The 14993-nt window shown below is 43.8% G+C and overlaps 1 protein-coding gene across 1 annotated transcript in view; it reads left to right on the forward strand.

Annotated features, from left to right (window-relative positions):
* LOC309565120 (cytochrome P450 2J6-like) overlaps window positions 1-14993 on the forward strand; it is a 79051-nt gene that overhangs the window by 41090 nt on the left and 22968 nt on the right. The window contains exons 6-8 of the mRNA XM_082269902.1: window positions 303-447; window positions 5827-6014; window positions 10135-10276. Coding sequence (XP_082126028.1) covers window positions 303-447; window positions 5827-6014; window positions 10135-10276 — 475 coding nt within the window. The remainder of the gene's footprint in view (window positions 1-302; window positions 448-5826; window positions 6015-10134; window positions 10277-14993) is intronic.

The following is a 14993-nucleotide window of genomic DNA, read 5'->3' on the forward strand; positions in this document are numbered from 1 at the left end:
CAGTGGTAGTCTGCGTGGCCTACTACAATCTCTGGAGAGGGATAGGAGGCATTCGTGTATGTGACAGACATTTCTACACCCACAATTCTGTATAGAAACCTTGTTTTCATTATTTGGATCATAAACCTCACTATTTGAGTTTTCTTGATTGGTTCATCATCATAGATGAGCACAGGAAAATAAAATGAGAGCTAAGCTAGACCACAGGCCACTTACCAATCTCACGTTTCATGACATGGAGAATGCCTCCAAAGAAGGAAGTCTTCTCATGTACTTGTAATATCTTTCTGTTTTCTACTCAGGAGAATCAAGATGGTTACAAATCATCTTTTGATGAAGAAAATCTGTTTACATGTATGGTAGATCTCTTTGTTGCTGGGACAGAAACCACATCTTCCAGCCTGGAGTGGACTCTGCTGTACATGATGATGTATCCAGATATTCAAGGTACAGATATTCAAGCCACTCTTTTGGTTATGTAAAAATATCACAAAATAAAACTATGTAAATAGCTATTAATGTGACCCACTGCGCTTCAGGATATATAGAAACCACAATCCCTTAAGGTAGAAGTGGTCAAGAAAAAAATAAATGAATCAAACTCTTTTGGTTATGTATATTTAACTAACTTCCTTCTCTTTAACCACTTGCCTACTGGGCACTTTTACCCCATTCCTACCAAGGCCAATTTTTTAGCTTTCAGCACTGTCGCACTTTGAATGACAATTTTGCGGCCATGCAACGCTGTACCCAAACAAAACTTTTATCATTTTTTTTTAGATGGATAGAGCTTTATTTTGGTGGTATTGAAACACTTTCTTACCGCTGGATGTCATATGACGTCCTGGGCTTTAAGTGGGGAAATCTGAATGATGCCTGCAGCTGCTCATTTTTTTTAGCCAGCGATTTACTTCACCATAAGAACAATGATAGCGGCTGTTCAGCCCTCCGGTGCGTCTACCGGCTCATCCGTGCGATTGGCGAGCTGGAGAAGGAATCCGCCAGCGGTGGAAGTACACCTTAGAGTATACCGAGGACCAGATGGTGCCCGGCAGTCTCAATGACTTTCGGAGGCCCAGGCGCGATGTTATGATGTTATATCTGCCCTGGCATTTGTAAATACTGCCGTGATCTCGGCTAGATAGCCGAGATAGTTTTGTTTTTTGCTTTTATTTCAAGCTTTCTAACATGTAGGAGAGATCTGAGGTCTTATTGACCCCAAATCTCTCCATAAAGAGGACCTGTCATGCACTATTCCTATTACAAGGGAAGTTTACATTCCTTGTAATAGGAATAAAACTGCTGAAAAATCATTTAAAGGGAAAGTGTAAAACTAAAAAATTAAATAAACAATAAAAAAAATTAAAATGCCCCTGTCTCAGCGTGCTTACACGCTGAAGACCTCCTCTGTAACTCTAAACTGGTAACGTGTAAAAAATTTTTGCCTATGTAGATCTTTAAGTACCGAAATTTGGCGCCATTCCACAAGTGTGCGCAATTTTAAAGCGTGACATGTTGGGTATCTATTTACTTTGCGTAACATCACCTTTCACATTATATAAGCAAACTGGGCAAATTTTAGTGTTTTTTTTTTTTAATTCGTGAAACAGTTTTTCTTCCAAAAAAAAAAACGCATTTGAAAATTGCTTTGCAAATACTGTGTGACATACAAAGCAATGACCGCCATTTTATTCCCCAGGGTCTCTGCTAAAAAAAAACATATATAATGTTTGTGGGTTCTGAGTAATTTTCTAGCAAAAAATTATGATTTTTACATGTAGGAGCGGAGAGCCAGAATTGGCCTGGTATGGAAGTGGTTAATCACCACTGGGTTTTATATTTTTTGCTAAACAAATAAAAAAAGACCGAAAATTTTGAAAGAAAAAGTTCTTGCTTTCTGTTATAAAATTTTGTAAAGTCATTTTTCTTCTTCACTGATGTGCGCTATTGAGGCTGCACTGAGTGGCACTGATAAGCTGCACTAAAGAGCATTGATAGGTTGCACTGATGAGGAGGCACTAATATGCAGCACTGTTGGGGACTGATAAGCAGCACTGATTAGAATCACTGATAAAGACTGTATGGCATCACTGCAAGGCACTTATGGACCTGCACGGATGATCGGTGCATTGGTTATCTGTGCAGATCTTCCCTGTGAGGAAATGTAGCTAATTGGCTTTCACACGCTGTCAAAGTAAGGGTAGGAATGCCGTTAACTGGCATTTTCTTGTTCACATGTGATCAGCTCTGATCGGACACAGCTGATCACATGGGTAAAGAGCCTCATCATCGACGGGATGCACAAGCGCAGTGAGAGTGTGAAGAACTCATATGACGTGGTCTCAGAACAAGAGTGTTCTCCCCAGCCCCACATTTGACAATACAGAGGGCGAGAAGCAGTTAAAAGAGAAGTCCATCCAAAGCTTGTTTGGCTTTACTTCTCCTGTGGATCACAGGAGTGCAGTTTGTTCTGCTCTCCTGTGACCCGTTTTCAGCATACAGTGGGCTGAAGCCCACTGTAGGCTGATGTCGCAGAGCTGGTCTAGGCTAGGTAAAGATCGGGATGATATGGTCGGGATTCACCCAGACGCCTGGACTAGAACCAGGCTTAGCCTCTCAATGAGCTCCCACCCCTCCACAGCCCAGCGCTCCAGTGAGTGCGGGGAGGGCAGAGTAGACAGCGGTTATTGACAGTCACCAGCTCTCTACTCACTGAGCAATGAAAACTGAATGAAAAAAACCCTGAAGAACTCAGGAGTAGTCGGGGGACTGTATTCAGTTGTTTGTGATGAACACACATTTCAGAATAGGCCTGTTCTTCAAGTAGTTAAAGTGGACAAAACCAAAAATGACATATATGATGTAGTCTGTCAGTAGCATGACAGTAGCTTCCTTCTCCCCATAACATGGTTTTATTACCTGTTGCTCCAGCCAGTAAGGGTAGAAATAGATGTGTATCTAAATATCCCTTGCCACTGAAGCCGAAGCTTCCAGATCATGCTCCAAAGACCACTTAGAGACAGTAAGGAAGCAATGCCATGCCTCCTCACTGCCTATATACAACCCATTTTTGCTGACAATGGTGCTGCAACCGTGAACAATGCACGCAGTTGTGGGGCATTTGCCGCAGTTCCCTATCGACTTGCATAAGTAGCTTTCAGCAGGCTTTGCCAATCACTACATGTCAGTTCATCTTAGCAATATAGTACCTCCCAAGTTTTTGAGATGGGAACAAGAGACACCCATTAGCAAAAGTATGTAGGCATAGGACACACCCCTGCCATGCCCCCTTAAAGGAGAATTCTACAAACAAAATGATTAGTTAAACCCACAACTGTTTTTTTACCCATACTATTCCTTAACCACTTTACCGCTGAGTACTGGAATAGTACTGCGGCAAAGTGGCTCGTTCCCGTCTGACGACGTAGACCTACGTCGCCAGACTCCTCCCCTGTAGGCGGCGCTCGCGCGCCGCCGGAGGCGCGCTCCCGCTGTTTTCATTCACAGCGGGAGTCGGGCCAGGTGAGGAGCAGCGGCGATCGCCGCTGCTCTGCCCCGATCGTCGGTGATCTAGTGTGGAGATCCGCCCGCCTGTGTAAACACAAGCGGGCGGATCTCCTCAGTGACAGGGAGTGACAGATCGGAGTGTTCAGCATAGCTGGACATCCGATCTGTCCCTGTCTCACTCAGTCACCTCCCCCCCCCCCACACATCAGTAAGCACCAGGCATACATTAACCTTTCCCTCTCCAATAAAGTTAACCCCTTCCCTGCCAGTGTCATTTTTACAGTAACAGTGCATATTTATAGCACTGATTACTGCAGTAATGTCACTGGTACCCCCAAAAGTGTCAAAAATGTCAGTCAAGGGTCCGATCTGTCCGCCGCAATGTCGCAGTCCCGCAAAAAAATCGCAGATCGCCGCCATTACTCGTTAAAAAAAAAAACACCAAAAATGACATAAATCTTTCCCTTTGTTAGTGAACGCAATAACTTTTGCGCAAACCAATCAAAATACGCTTATTGCGATTTTTTTTTACCAAACATGGGTAGCAGAAAACAAATTGGCCAAAAATTTAAAAAAAAATTGTTTTTTACATCTTTTTTGGGGGGAATTTCATATAAAAAAATGTGAAAAATATTGTTATTTTTTTCAAAATAAACGCTCTTTTTTTGTTTATAGCGCAAAAAGTAAAAATCGCACAGGTGATCAAATACCACCAAAAGAAAGCTCTGTTTGTGGGAAAAAAATGACGTCAATTTCGTTTGGGTACGGCCTCACACGACCGCGCAATTGTCAGTTAAATTCGCACAGCGCCGAATCGCAAAAAGTGGCCCAGACGTAAGACAGCAAAATGCTCTAGTGGTAAAGTGGTTAATAATGACTTTTGGAATTTCCAAATGCAACAACTAAAAATTGGATGAAAGGCAAACACTTTTTGATAGATAAGTAGTGCATTTTATATGCAACTATATAGATCAGACCAAAGTAAGGGACAAATGAGGAAAGAGGGACAGAGGGACTTTGTTCCAAATCAGGGGCAGTCCCTAGAAATTAGGGACAGTTAGGAGATATGACTTAGCAGCAGTCGCGAAGCATTGTGGCCACGCCATGTAAACATCTCCCTCCGCTGCCTACTGCTCAATTGCACACCCCCACAATCATTTACTTAATTGAATTCTGTGATATGTATTTACTATGCCCTGTCAGTAGGCACTGCTTTGTGGGAGGAGGAGTTTCAGGAGGCGGTGTCAGTGCAGGGATCAGTTCCTGCAGGCAGCAAGGTACCATGGGATATAGAGTCCTTAGAAACTGAAATTAAAAAGCAGAAAATAAGTTGCAATACAAGCAGCGTGCCAAAGGAAGTTGTAGAAAGAGATGGCCGGCAGACAGGTAGAACTGACAACATGAAATGAGATTTCAAGTATTGTATTGTCAAATAAAACTATTGTGTCAGTGTCATCTGCGGGACCATGTGATGGGCAGCGCACCGCGGAGGTTGTGAACCCATTGGCTGACTGCTAAGGGTTGATGGCTCAGAGAAGCAGCTACACAGGGTCACAGCCACTGTCCTGGACAGGGAGCTAGAGCATAAGATTCCCCAGGGTGTGGAATCTAAGAGCCAGCAGGTTTTCACCAGAGCCTATGATGGTGAGGATGGACTTGGCTGCAGCTGACTCCAGGTAACGGCCCCCAGGGTCTCCCAGCTCATGCTCACCGCTGGCTCTGGTGGATGGAGAGGAAGCAACAAGCAGACTGGGATTGTCAGGTTAACAAGCCAAAGTCAGTACACAGAGATCAGCTGTAGCGCACACGGCAAAAAAAACACTCAGGGAAGCCTTCACACAATTGTTGCTCAGGCAAAGCTGGCTTCAAGTGCGTGGGTATTATAGTGTTTCCTGCTAGAGGCTGGGTTGCAGCCATGCTGACAGAAGATTACTTAAACACACAGGTGTGATTGCACGGTCCCTAAAGCTGACACACAGACCAGAGAGGTAAGGCAGACAGTCACGCCATGAAACATTACTGCAGATTCATAGCCTATTGTTTGTATTATTACAATGCTGATATTTTAAAATGAAAGTGTATTCTCTCGCCATAAAACTCCTTTAAATAGGACACAGAATGTAAAAAAAACAAAAACTGACAGGGGTTGTAACCATTTTCTACTCTATCCAAGATGGGAAAAATGACTAATAGTTTCAGCCTGTATTTATGCCTGGAAAACCCAAACATTTTTGCTTTTTAGCAAGTAAATCTTGTATAAAAAAAAATTGATAGAGTGAATGAGAACTGTATATTGTGTAACATGCCGTCTCTTTACAGAGAAATGTCGGGAAGAAATAGATAAAATTCGAGGAGACAGAGACTATCTTGACTTTGAAGACAGGTTAAGGATGCCGTACACACAGGCTGTTCTACAAGAAGTCCAGCGCTTTGCCTCAGTGGTGCCACTAGGCGTCAATCACTCACCCATCAAAGACATGCAGCTGAATGGATACACTATTCCAAAGGTGAGCAAAGAATCCTCTGAAAAGCTCTCTGTAGTTTCAGAGGCGTTTGAAAGGTAAGGAGGTGATATGTTGCCTCCTCACCACCTGTTTTAACCCTGAAAATACTGCACCACTGCATTGCAACTGCATTGCATGTTGCAGGGTGGTTTTGGCACGGCCCCGTTACTAGAATAGGTTGTGTTTGGAGGCGGTACTGCCTGCCAAATGCAACAGGGGGGATTCATTTTACTGCAGCATGTGTACACCACCGTCTGCTGCTTTTGCAACTTAAGGTAGTGAGATTGGGGGAGGAGTGTTAAAAACATGGCTCAACCACTTGTTTTTGATGTCCCCCAACCATAAGTATAAATAAGGCCTAGGAGATTTTGAAGAAAAATGCAGATAACTGCACTCAAAAGACATGCTGGAAGGTTAATTGGCTCCTGTCTCAAATTGGCCCTAGTATGTGTATGTATGAATGTGAGTTAGGAACCTTAGATCAGTGGTTCTCAATTCCGGTCCTCGGGACCCACCAACAGGCCAGGTTTGCAAGATAACTAAATTACATCACAGGTGATCTCATTTGCTGCTCAGTGATTGCAGTATTCTAGTCTGCATCCCCCAAGGTAATACTTAAAATCTGGCCTGTTAGTGGGTCCCGAGGACCGGAATTGAGAACCACTGCCTTAGATTGTAAGCTCATTGAGGACAGGGACTGATGTGAAGGTACACTATACTGTATATGAAAAGTGCCGTATAAATTGATGGTGCTATATAGGTACCTGTAATAAATAATTTAAAAAAATTAAAAATCATAACATGAACAGACCCTATAGGAGATTGTGCAACATGTGGATTAATGTGTAGACAAAATAACTAAAAGTTAGGCCCATACTTAATACATTCTGTGTGAAAACTGGGAAGGGGGGGGGGTCCCATCTCAATCCCCCACAGGCAGCCTCTGGACTGAAGCAATGTTGTGACCTATGACCTTGTGATTCTTGACACAGTGTGCGGTGGTTGCAGGAAAGAAATTTGCAAGATTTCCCCTATCAACACAGGCAGTGTTGACAGGAGAATCTGCAATTTTCTTTTCCTGGTGTGGAGCGGCGGGGGAAAAGTCATCCCCTCTGGGAGAAGACAGTAAGTATTGCTAGTGGCTATAGCAGCAATGATTGCAAGAGAATCCGGTAGGCTGGTTGTACCCAAGTTGATACTTTCAGCCTGTCCATTAATGGTTTGAATCTCCAGCCTAAGTTATGCTTTGTTTACTCTGTTTACTGGTCCTCTAATGTATTTAGGTAGATGTTTGAATACACAGAAAGGAATCTTTAAAGGAACACTGCCATGATGGATGATAAGAGTTGCCATTTTAGACTTGTCTTTAAAGGTACAGTCAGTACTTTGTGTTTCACAGCCCTTGAATAAGCATGTGCCTTCCACCTTTGTGACTCATCAAGTAATGACAAAAGGATAAGGACGATGTTAAAACAAGTCAGTAGTGGAGTTCTAGTAATTCTATCTTTGCAGATTCCTTTAAGCCTGGTTCACACCTATGTGCGTTTTTAGTTTTGCAGAAACACACTACAGTCCATTTAACATGGTTTCCTATGGGTCATGTTCACATCTGTGCATCCAGCAGGTTATGTTTTTGGTTCCATAGACTTCAATTGATCAAAAACGCTTATTGAAAAACACAAAATGCACCTGGAAAATGTATCAACTGCAACCTGCATAGGTGTGAACCCTGCCTTAGGGTTCATTTATAGCAAAAGACTGCAGTAATATATAGTATTTCACAAAAGTGAGTACACCCCTCACATTTTTGTACAAATTTTATTATACCTTTTCTTGTGAAAACACAGAAGAGATGACACTTTGCTACAATGTAAAGTAGTGAGTGTACAGCTTGTATACCAGTGTACATTTTCTGTCCCCTCAAAATAACTCAACACACAGCCATTAATGTCTAAACCACTGGCAACAAAAGTGAGTACACCCCTAAGTAAAAATTGGCCCAAAGTGTCAATGATGTGTGTGACCACCATTATTTTCCAGCACTGCCTTAACCCTCTTGGGCATGGAGTTCACCAGAGCTTCACAGATTGCCATGGGAGTCCTCTTCCACTCCTCCATGATGACATCACAAAGCTGGTGGATGTTGGAGACCTTGCACTCCTCCACCTTCCGTTTAAGGATGCCCCACAGATGCTCAATAGGGTTTAGGTCTGGAGACATGCTTGGCCAGTCCATCACCTTTGCCCACAGCTTCTTTAGCAAGGCAGTGGTCGTCTTGGAGGTCTTTGGGGTCGTTATCATGTTGGAATACTGCTCTGCGGCCCAGTCTCTGAAGGGAGGAGATCATGCTCTGCTTCAGTATGTCACAGTACATGTTTGCATTCATGGTTCCCTCAATGAACTGTAGCTCTCCATTGTCGGCAGCACTCATGCGGCTGCAGACCCTGGCACTCCCACTACTGTGCTTGACTGTAGCTAAACACGCTTGTCTTTGTACTCCTCACCTGTTTGCCACCACACATGCTTGACACCCTCTGAACCAAATACGTTTATCTTGGTCTAATCAGACCTCAGGACATGGTTCCAGTAATCCATGTCCTTAGTCTGCTTGTCTTCAGCAAACTGTTTGTGGGCTTTCTTGTGCATAATCTTTAGAAGAGGCTTCCTTCTGGGATGACACTCATGCAGACCAATTTGATGCAGTGAGCGGCGTATGGAGCACTTACAGGCTGACCCCCCCACCCCTTCAACCTCTGCAGCAATGCTGGCAGCACTCATACATCTATTTCCCAAAGACAACCTCTGGATCTGATGCTGAGCATGTGCACTCAACTTCTTTGGCTGACCATGGCGAAGCCTGTTCTGAGTGGAACCTGTCCTATATAACCACTGTATGGTCTTGGCCACCATTCTGCAGCTCAGCTTCAGGGTCTTGGCAATCTTCTTATAGCCCAGGCCACCTTTATGTAGAGCAACAATTCTTTTTTTCAGATCCTCAGAGAGTTCTTTGCCATGAGGTGCCATGTTGAACTTCCAGTGACTGATATGAGAGAGTGAGAGCGATAACACCAAATTTAACACACCTGATACCTTGTAATACTAACAAGTCACATGACACCAGGGAGGAAATATGGTTAATTGGGTCCAATTGGGAAATTTATACTTAGGGGTGTACTCACTTTTGTTGCCAGTGGTTTAGACATTAATGGCTGTGTGTTGAGGTATTGTGAGGGGGACAGCAAATTTACACTGTTCTACAAGCTGTACACTCACTACTTTACATTGTAGAAAAGTGTAATTTCTTCAGTGTTATCACATGAAAAGATATAATAAAATATTTACAAAAATATGAGGAATGTACTCACTTTTATGAGATACTGTCTAGAGGAAAACAGATTTCTTTCTTCACCGTAAGAGCTGTGAAAACGTGGAATAGAGTCCCTTCAGAGGTGATTCTGGCTAGCTCACTAGATTGCTTTAAAAAAGGCCTAGATTCTTTCCTAGGTGTACATAATATAAATGAGTACTAAACATTTTTTTAGGTAAAGTTGATCCAGGGAATATCCGATTGCCTCTTGGGGGATCAGGAAGCATTTTTTTCCCCTGCTGTAGCAAATTGGATCATGCTTTGCTGGGGGTTTTTTTCGCCTTCCTCTGGATCAATTGCGGGTATAGGATTGTGTATATGGGATTGTATAGTTTGGTTTTCAATACAGTTTTTTTTTTTGGTTGAACCAGATGGACTTGTGTCTTTTTTCAACCTGACTAAATATGTAACTATGTATAAACACAATGAAATACTACACAAATCTGTACAAATTATTTCTATGAAATGTTATCTCATGATGTTGTATGCTACATACACCCAAAACAATTTTAGTTTTTGGTGGGTTGAATAATTTGTGGCCTTGCTATAGCTCTCAGTGACTTCACTTGTGCCTGCTCCTAGAGGTTGCTGTCTCAGAACTGCTTCATCTGTTGATTAAAGATGCCATTGTGTGTGTATGATGCTATAATCTGCTTGGTAATGTCAGACAGTTTTGGTAGAACTATGTGTGAATCATGTTTAACAAAGCACAAATATATTCACTTTATTATTATTTATTATTATTTTTGTCTCCAGGGAACCGTCATCATCACAGATCTGTCCTCAGTGCACTATGATGAGAGTACATGGAAGTATCCATATGAGTTTAATCCAGAGAACTTTCTGAACAAGGATGGAGAGCTGTTGAAGGCAGAATCCTTTCTACCTTTCTCTGCAGGTAAAATTGGTCACAAAGTATATGGTAACAGTGGGAACGGTTTACTAAAACTGGTGCACACAGAATCTGGGGCACCTGTGCACAGTAGCCAACCTGCTTCTTGATTTTATCGTCAAAGCTTAATTGGGCAAGCTGAAGTTAGAAGCCGATTGGTTACTATTTACAGCAGCATCAGATTCTGCGTTCACCAGTTTTAGTCAATTTCCCCCATTGGGTCAACAATGTTATAGACATAGCTGTATTTAGACATCTTGCTTGCCGCTTATGGAGCACAAAAAACTGACATGCACTGTGCACCTCACTGAAACATCACATGTTCATCTGGGTGGGGCTGATCAACTGCACGGTACTACTCACTATGTAGATCATATAAAAGGTAATTAGGTATTAACTTAGGCGCTGGTAGGTGAAGCAGGGTTGTGATTTAACATGGTGGTCTTCTGTTAGTTCATGGAGCTTGTGCAGGAGGAATGCATGTCAGGGTGGCTAAGCTGAGCCTCCAAAAAGCCATGGGCAATGCTATAGGTAGGAGCACATACTTTGAGTTTTTTTTTTTTAGGACAAATGTAAATATGTTTTACACATTTATTGCAGTCCTTTTTTTGCTTTACATTTTATTTTAAATGGATCACAAAATACCATGATTCTGTGAACTTCCTCTCCCATCTGGTCAGTAGTGGTACATCATTGGAACATGCTTCGTTCTTCCAGCAAACACTTCTTAAAGAAGAATTCCAGGTATGTTATATTTTTCATAGTTACAGTACATTGGTAAAGCTTGGACCAATGTAACTTTGCCTATACCATACCTGTGGGATTCTTGTGAAAACTGGAAATCGCTTTTTCTGAATGACCGCAAAACATTCTCTAGTTGGATGAGGTGGCACCATTGCCCCACCTCTCCGCCTCCAGTCAGAGAATTGTTTGCATGCTGAACTTCATGAAAACAATTAAAACAGCTAAATATCAAGTTAAAGTACATGAATATGGACTGTCAGATCTGGCAAAGGATTTGTAATTTTGTCCAGCTACTTCTGTAATTCATACCAATCTTTCAGACAGCACAACAAGTAGGATGACCCCTCTTTCTCTGTTAAAGTGAAGGAATGCAGGACCCTTAGGTCTGGTATGGATTTTAGGGGAACCCTGGGCCAATCTTGTTTTAAAATTCCATGGGGTCCCCACAAAAATCCATACTAGGCCCTTATCTGAGCTTGGTTGGTATGAATTAGGGGGAGGACATTTTTTTTTTAGGCCAACCAGCATGTCCATGTAGTGCATACTTTCCTGGGGTCCAAACTATCTTCTGCAACCAGTGTTTCCATAGTCATGTCATTAAGGATCTAAGCCCACTCCAAAAGGTGAAGGGATGTAAGAGATTTCCAACAATGAGATATGGCTACCCGGGCCACTAATAAGCAATGCCTAAGGATGCCCTATTTGATTTTGGAAATGGACCCAGGAATCATCGACAGTAGGGCGACCCTGGGAGAAGCTTGGATGTCAGATATAAACATAGAGCTAAAGGACATACATATGCTATGCCAGAATAGGGAGAGGAGCCTACAACCCCACCAAATGTGGCGATAGGAGCCCTCAGCCTCGAGCCCTCAGCCTCTAGACAGTGCCAACACAAAATAGACGTGCAGGGGTATATATGGTGTAGGTCAACTGGGGTCCGGTACCAAAGGGATATAGTCCTTTAGCTCTTCTCCTGAAAATAAGAAGACATGGATAATTTATGAGTGAAAATAAAACAATGTTTCCAATCTTCCTCAGAAAAAGAGGTGCCTAGAAACTTTTCCCACTTTGGAGGAGGGAACAGCAGGCCCCCTCTCTCCGAATGCCAGAGTTGTGACACCGTGTGAGTAGGAGGTAAATCCATCCTGGGAGAGAAAATATTCCAGGGAGTTGAGATCAGGTACTACTCGAGTGTCTTTCTTAAACCTGCAGAGAAAGACTGACAGTTGGAATTGCGTAAGCCAAAGTTGGCTATTTAAAATTGTTTAATGCCGGCATTAATTTTTTACATTCTGCTGTCAGCAGGGAATCCCGCTGACAGCAGATGAGATACGGTTGTTAAGGACAGAGCAGCTGCCCCCTCCTTAACAACTGGCTTCACAATGAATCCGAATGAAACTAAATTAACAAATGCATTTTGTTAATTTCATTTACATTTTTTTGGATTTGCTTACATTCATTATTATGTCAATTCGGAAATTTATATATATCCGAATCCCTGAAAAAATTTGATTTTTGACTTACCGTATAATCCATTTCTCTGATGTTCATTGACGGACACAGCTCCTGATCTTCTTAACCATTGGGTTATACTGCCCCCTACAGGAGTAGGACACTAGGCAGAAAAAAAGTCCAGCTATGCCTATGGGCAGTCCCAGGGGCTATACTTCTTCTCTCTGCTATAGGTGCTCAGTTTTGTTACAAGCAGTGTCAGAAGAATTACAACTCCACAGAAGGGTGGGTGCTGTGACCGTCAATGAGCATCAGCGAAATGGATTTTACGGTAAGTCAAAAATCCCATTTTCTCTTTCGGTCATTGACAGACACAGCTCCTAATCTTCTTAACCATTGGGACGTCCCAAAGCAGTGTTAAACATGAAGGGTGTGAACAGCGAAAAATAAATTCCCAAGGTTAACTATAGCCAACCAGGTAAACAGGAGCTCAACCAAAACAACTGGAGCTCACGTGAAAAAAACAATACACCCTTAAAGAGGACCAGATCCTCTAAACAGCAGCCTGCAAAAACCTTGCCAACACATCTGAGGTAATCCTCTTGCCAGTTTTCCACTCCGGGAATGTATACGGCGGAGAGTGTTGGAACGAACCATTCTGCCTACCTTAGAATGCCGACTACCTCCAGAGCCGCCCGAAACCCGTTTTGTGCCCCCCTGGTGACTGACATAAGCCACGGTCATGGCATTGTCCAACTGAATATGCACTGGACATCCCTGAAGATGATCTGTCCAATGTTCCAGGCACAGTCTGATCGCTCGGAGTTCCAAGACATTGATCAGTAGTCTGGACTCTTCTAGTGTCCAGATCCACTGAGCAGGATATTTGCCGAGGACGCTTCCCCAAACGAACGAGCTGGCATCTGTGGTGACCACTGTCCAATACAAGGGGAGGAACCAGAGACTGTGGATTCTTGTCCCATTTAGCTAGAATCTCCCTTGCAGGGATCTCGTATGGAACTGTGCAAATGGAATGGCCTCGAAGGTAGACACCATCAGGCCCAGCACCCGCATGCAAATCCGGAGGGATGACCACCTGCTGGACAGAAGCAGACGAATTGCAGCCTGTAGTTTCTGGAGTTTGTCCAGAGGAAGGAGCACTCTGGTTATGGTCGGTTCCAGAGTCAGACCAAGATATTCCAGCATGTTGACGGAACCAGAGCAGACTTCTGAAAATTCAGAATTCAGCCAAACTCCCTCAAGCTCGTATAGTGATTTACAGGTTTTCCACCAGAGCAGTAGGAGACTCTTCTCGCAGAAGGAGGACATTCAAGTAGCCCAATACCGCGATCCCCCATTGGCATAACAATGAAAGCACCGGGGCCAACACTTTCGTAAAGACCCAAGGAGCAGAGGCGAGACCAAAAGGTAATGCCACAAACTGAAAATGCTCCACTCCCAAGGCAAAGCGGAGGAAGCGCTGGAGACCGCTACATATTGGAATGTGAAGGTAAACGTCCATGATGTCGATGAAGGCAAGAAAATGCCCCTGATGCAGGGAAGCCACCACCGTGCGAATGGACTCCATTCTGAACTTCTGCACCCGCACAAAGCAGTTTAGCGTCTTCAGGTCCAGAATTGGACGCATCTGCCTTCTTTCCTGGGGACTATAAACAGGTTTGAGTAAAACCCCTGAAAACATTTCGAAGTCGGAACTAGGACTATCACCCGTAAAGAAAAGGTCTTGCACTGCCCCATAGAGCCTATAAGCAGACAAGGGACAGTTGCACGTTGGAAGGATGAACCCTACTGGAGGGTAAGAATGAAACTCGAACTTGTAGCTGGACCGAGTGACCTCGTGAACCCACTTGTTCTAGTACCAGGGGAGTCGTCCCCCCACCCCAGATGCGAATTGAGAGCGCACCTTCCTGCTGAAGAGGCCGTGTCTGCGGGTCTGGAGAAGCCCGCACTTGACTTGCCAGAGGAGGCCCCAAAGGGCTCCGATCCCATGTAAGTCGACCCTGAGGGACAAATCAACTTCCTATGAGCCGAAAAGAAGGGCCCACGTTTACAACGAGGGTCCTTGCCCTCAGTGGCCTGCAGAAGAAAGGTACTCTTCTCCCCTGTGAGACCTTTAATGATGTCATCCAGGGTAGCACTAAACGGGTGATCTCCTTGAAAGGAAAGATCATTCAAGGCCTTGTAAAGTCTGGTCCTTAGACCAGCATTTGAGCCAAAAGAACGCCGAAGGACCACTGCCGAATCAGAGAGCCAAGCAATTAGGGGAGCCACATCCAAAGAGAAATCACAGATAAACTGCAGCCCCTGGACCAGCTGGTCCACCAGCTCAGCAAAGGCAGGGGGGAGCTACTCCCCCTCCAGGTAACATCGTAAAAGCGTGTCACTCGGTCAGAGTCTGTGACACCAGGGCAATGGTGAACATTGGCCTCAGTGCTGAACCAGCCAAACTACGAGCCACAGCCTCCGCCTTCCTGTCAGCCAGGTCCTTAAAGGCCGGGGACTC

This window comes from Pelophylax lessonae (assembly GCF_965119305.1).
Source record: "Pelophylax lessonae genome assembly, chromosome: 10".
Taxonomy (NCBI): Eukaryota; Metazoa; Chordata; class Amphibia; order Anura; family Ranidae; genus Pelophylax; species Pelophylax lessonae.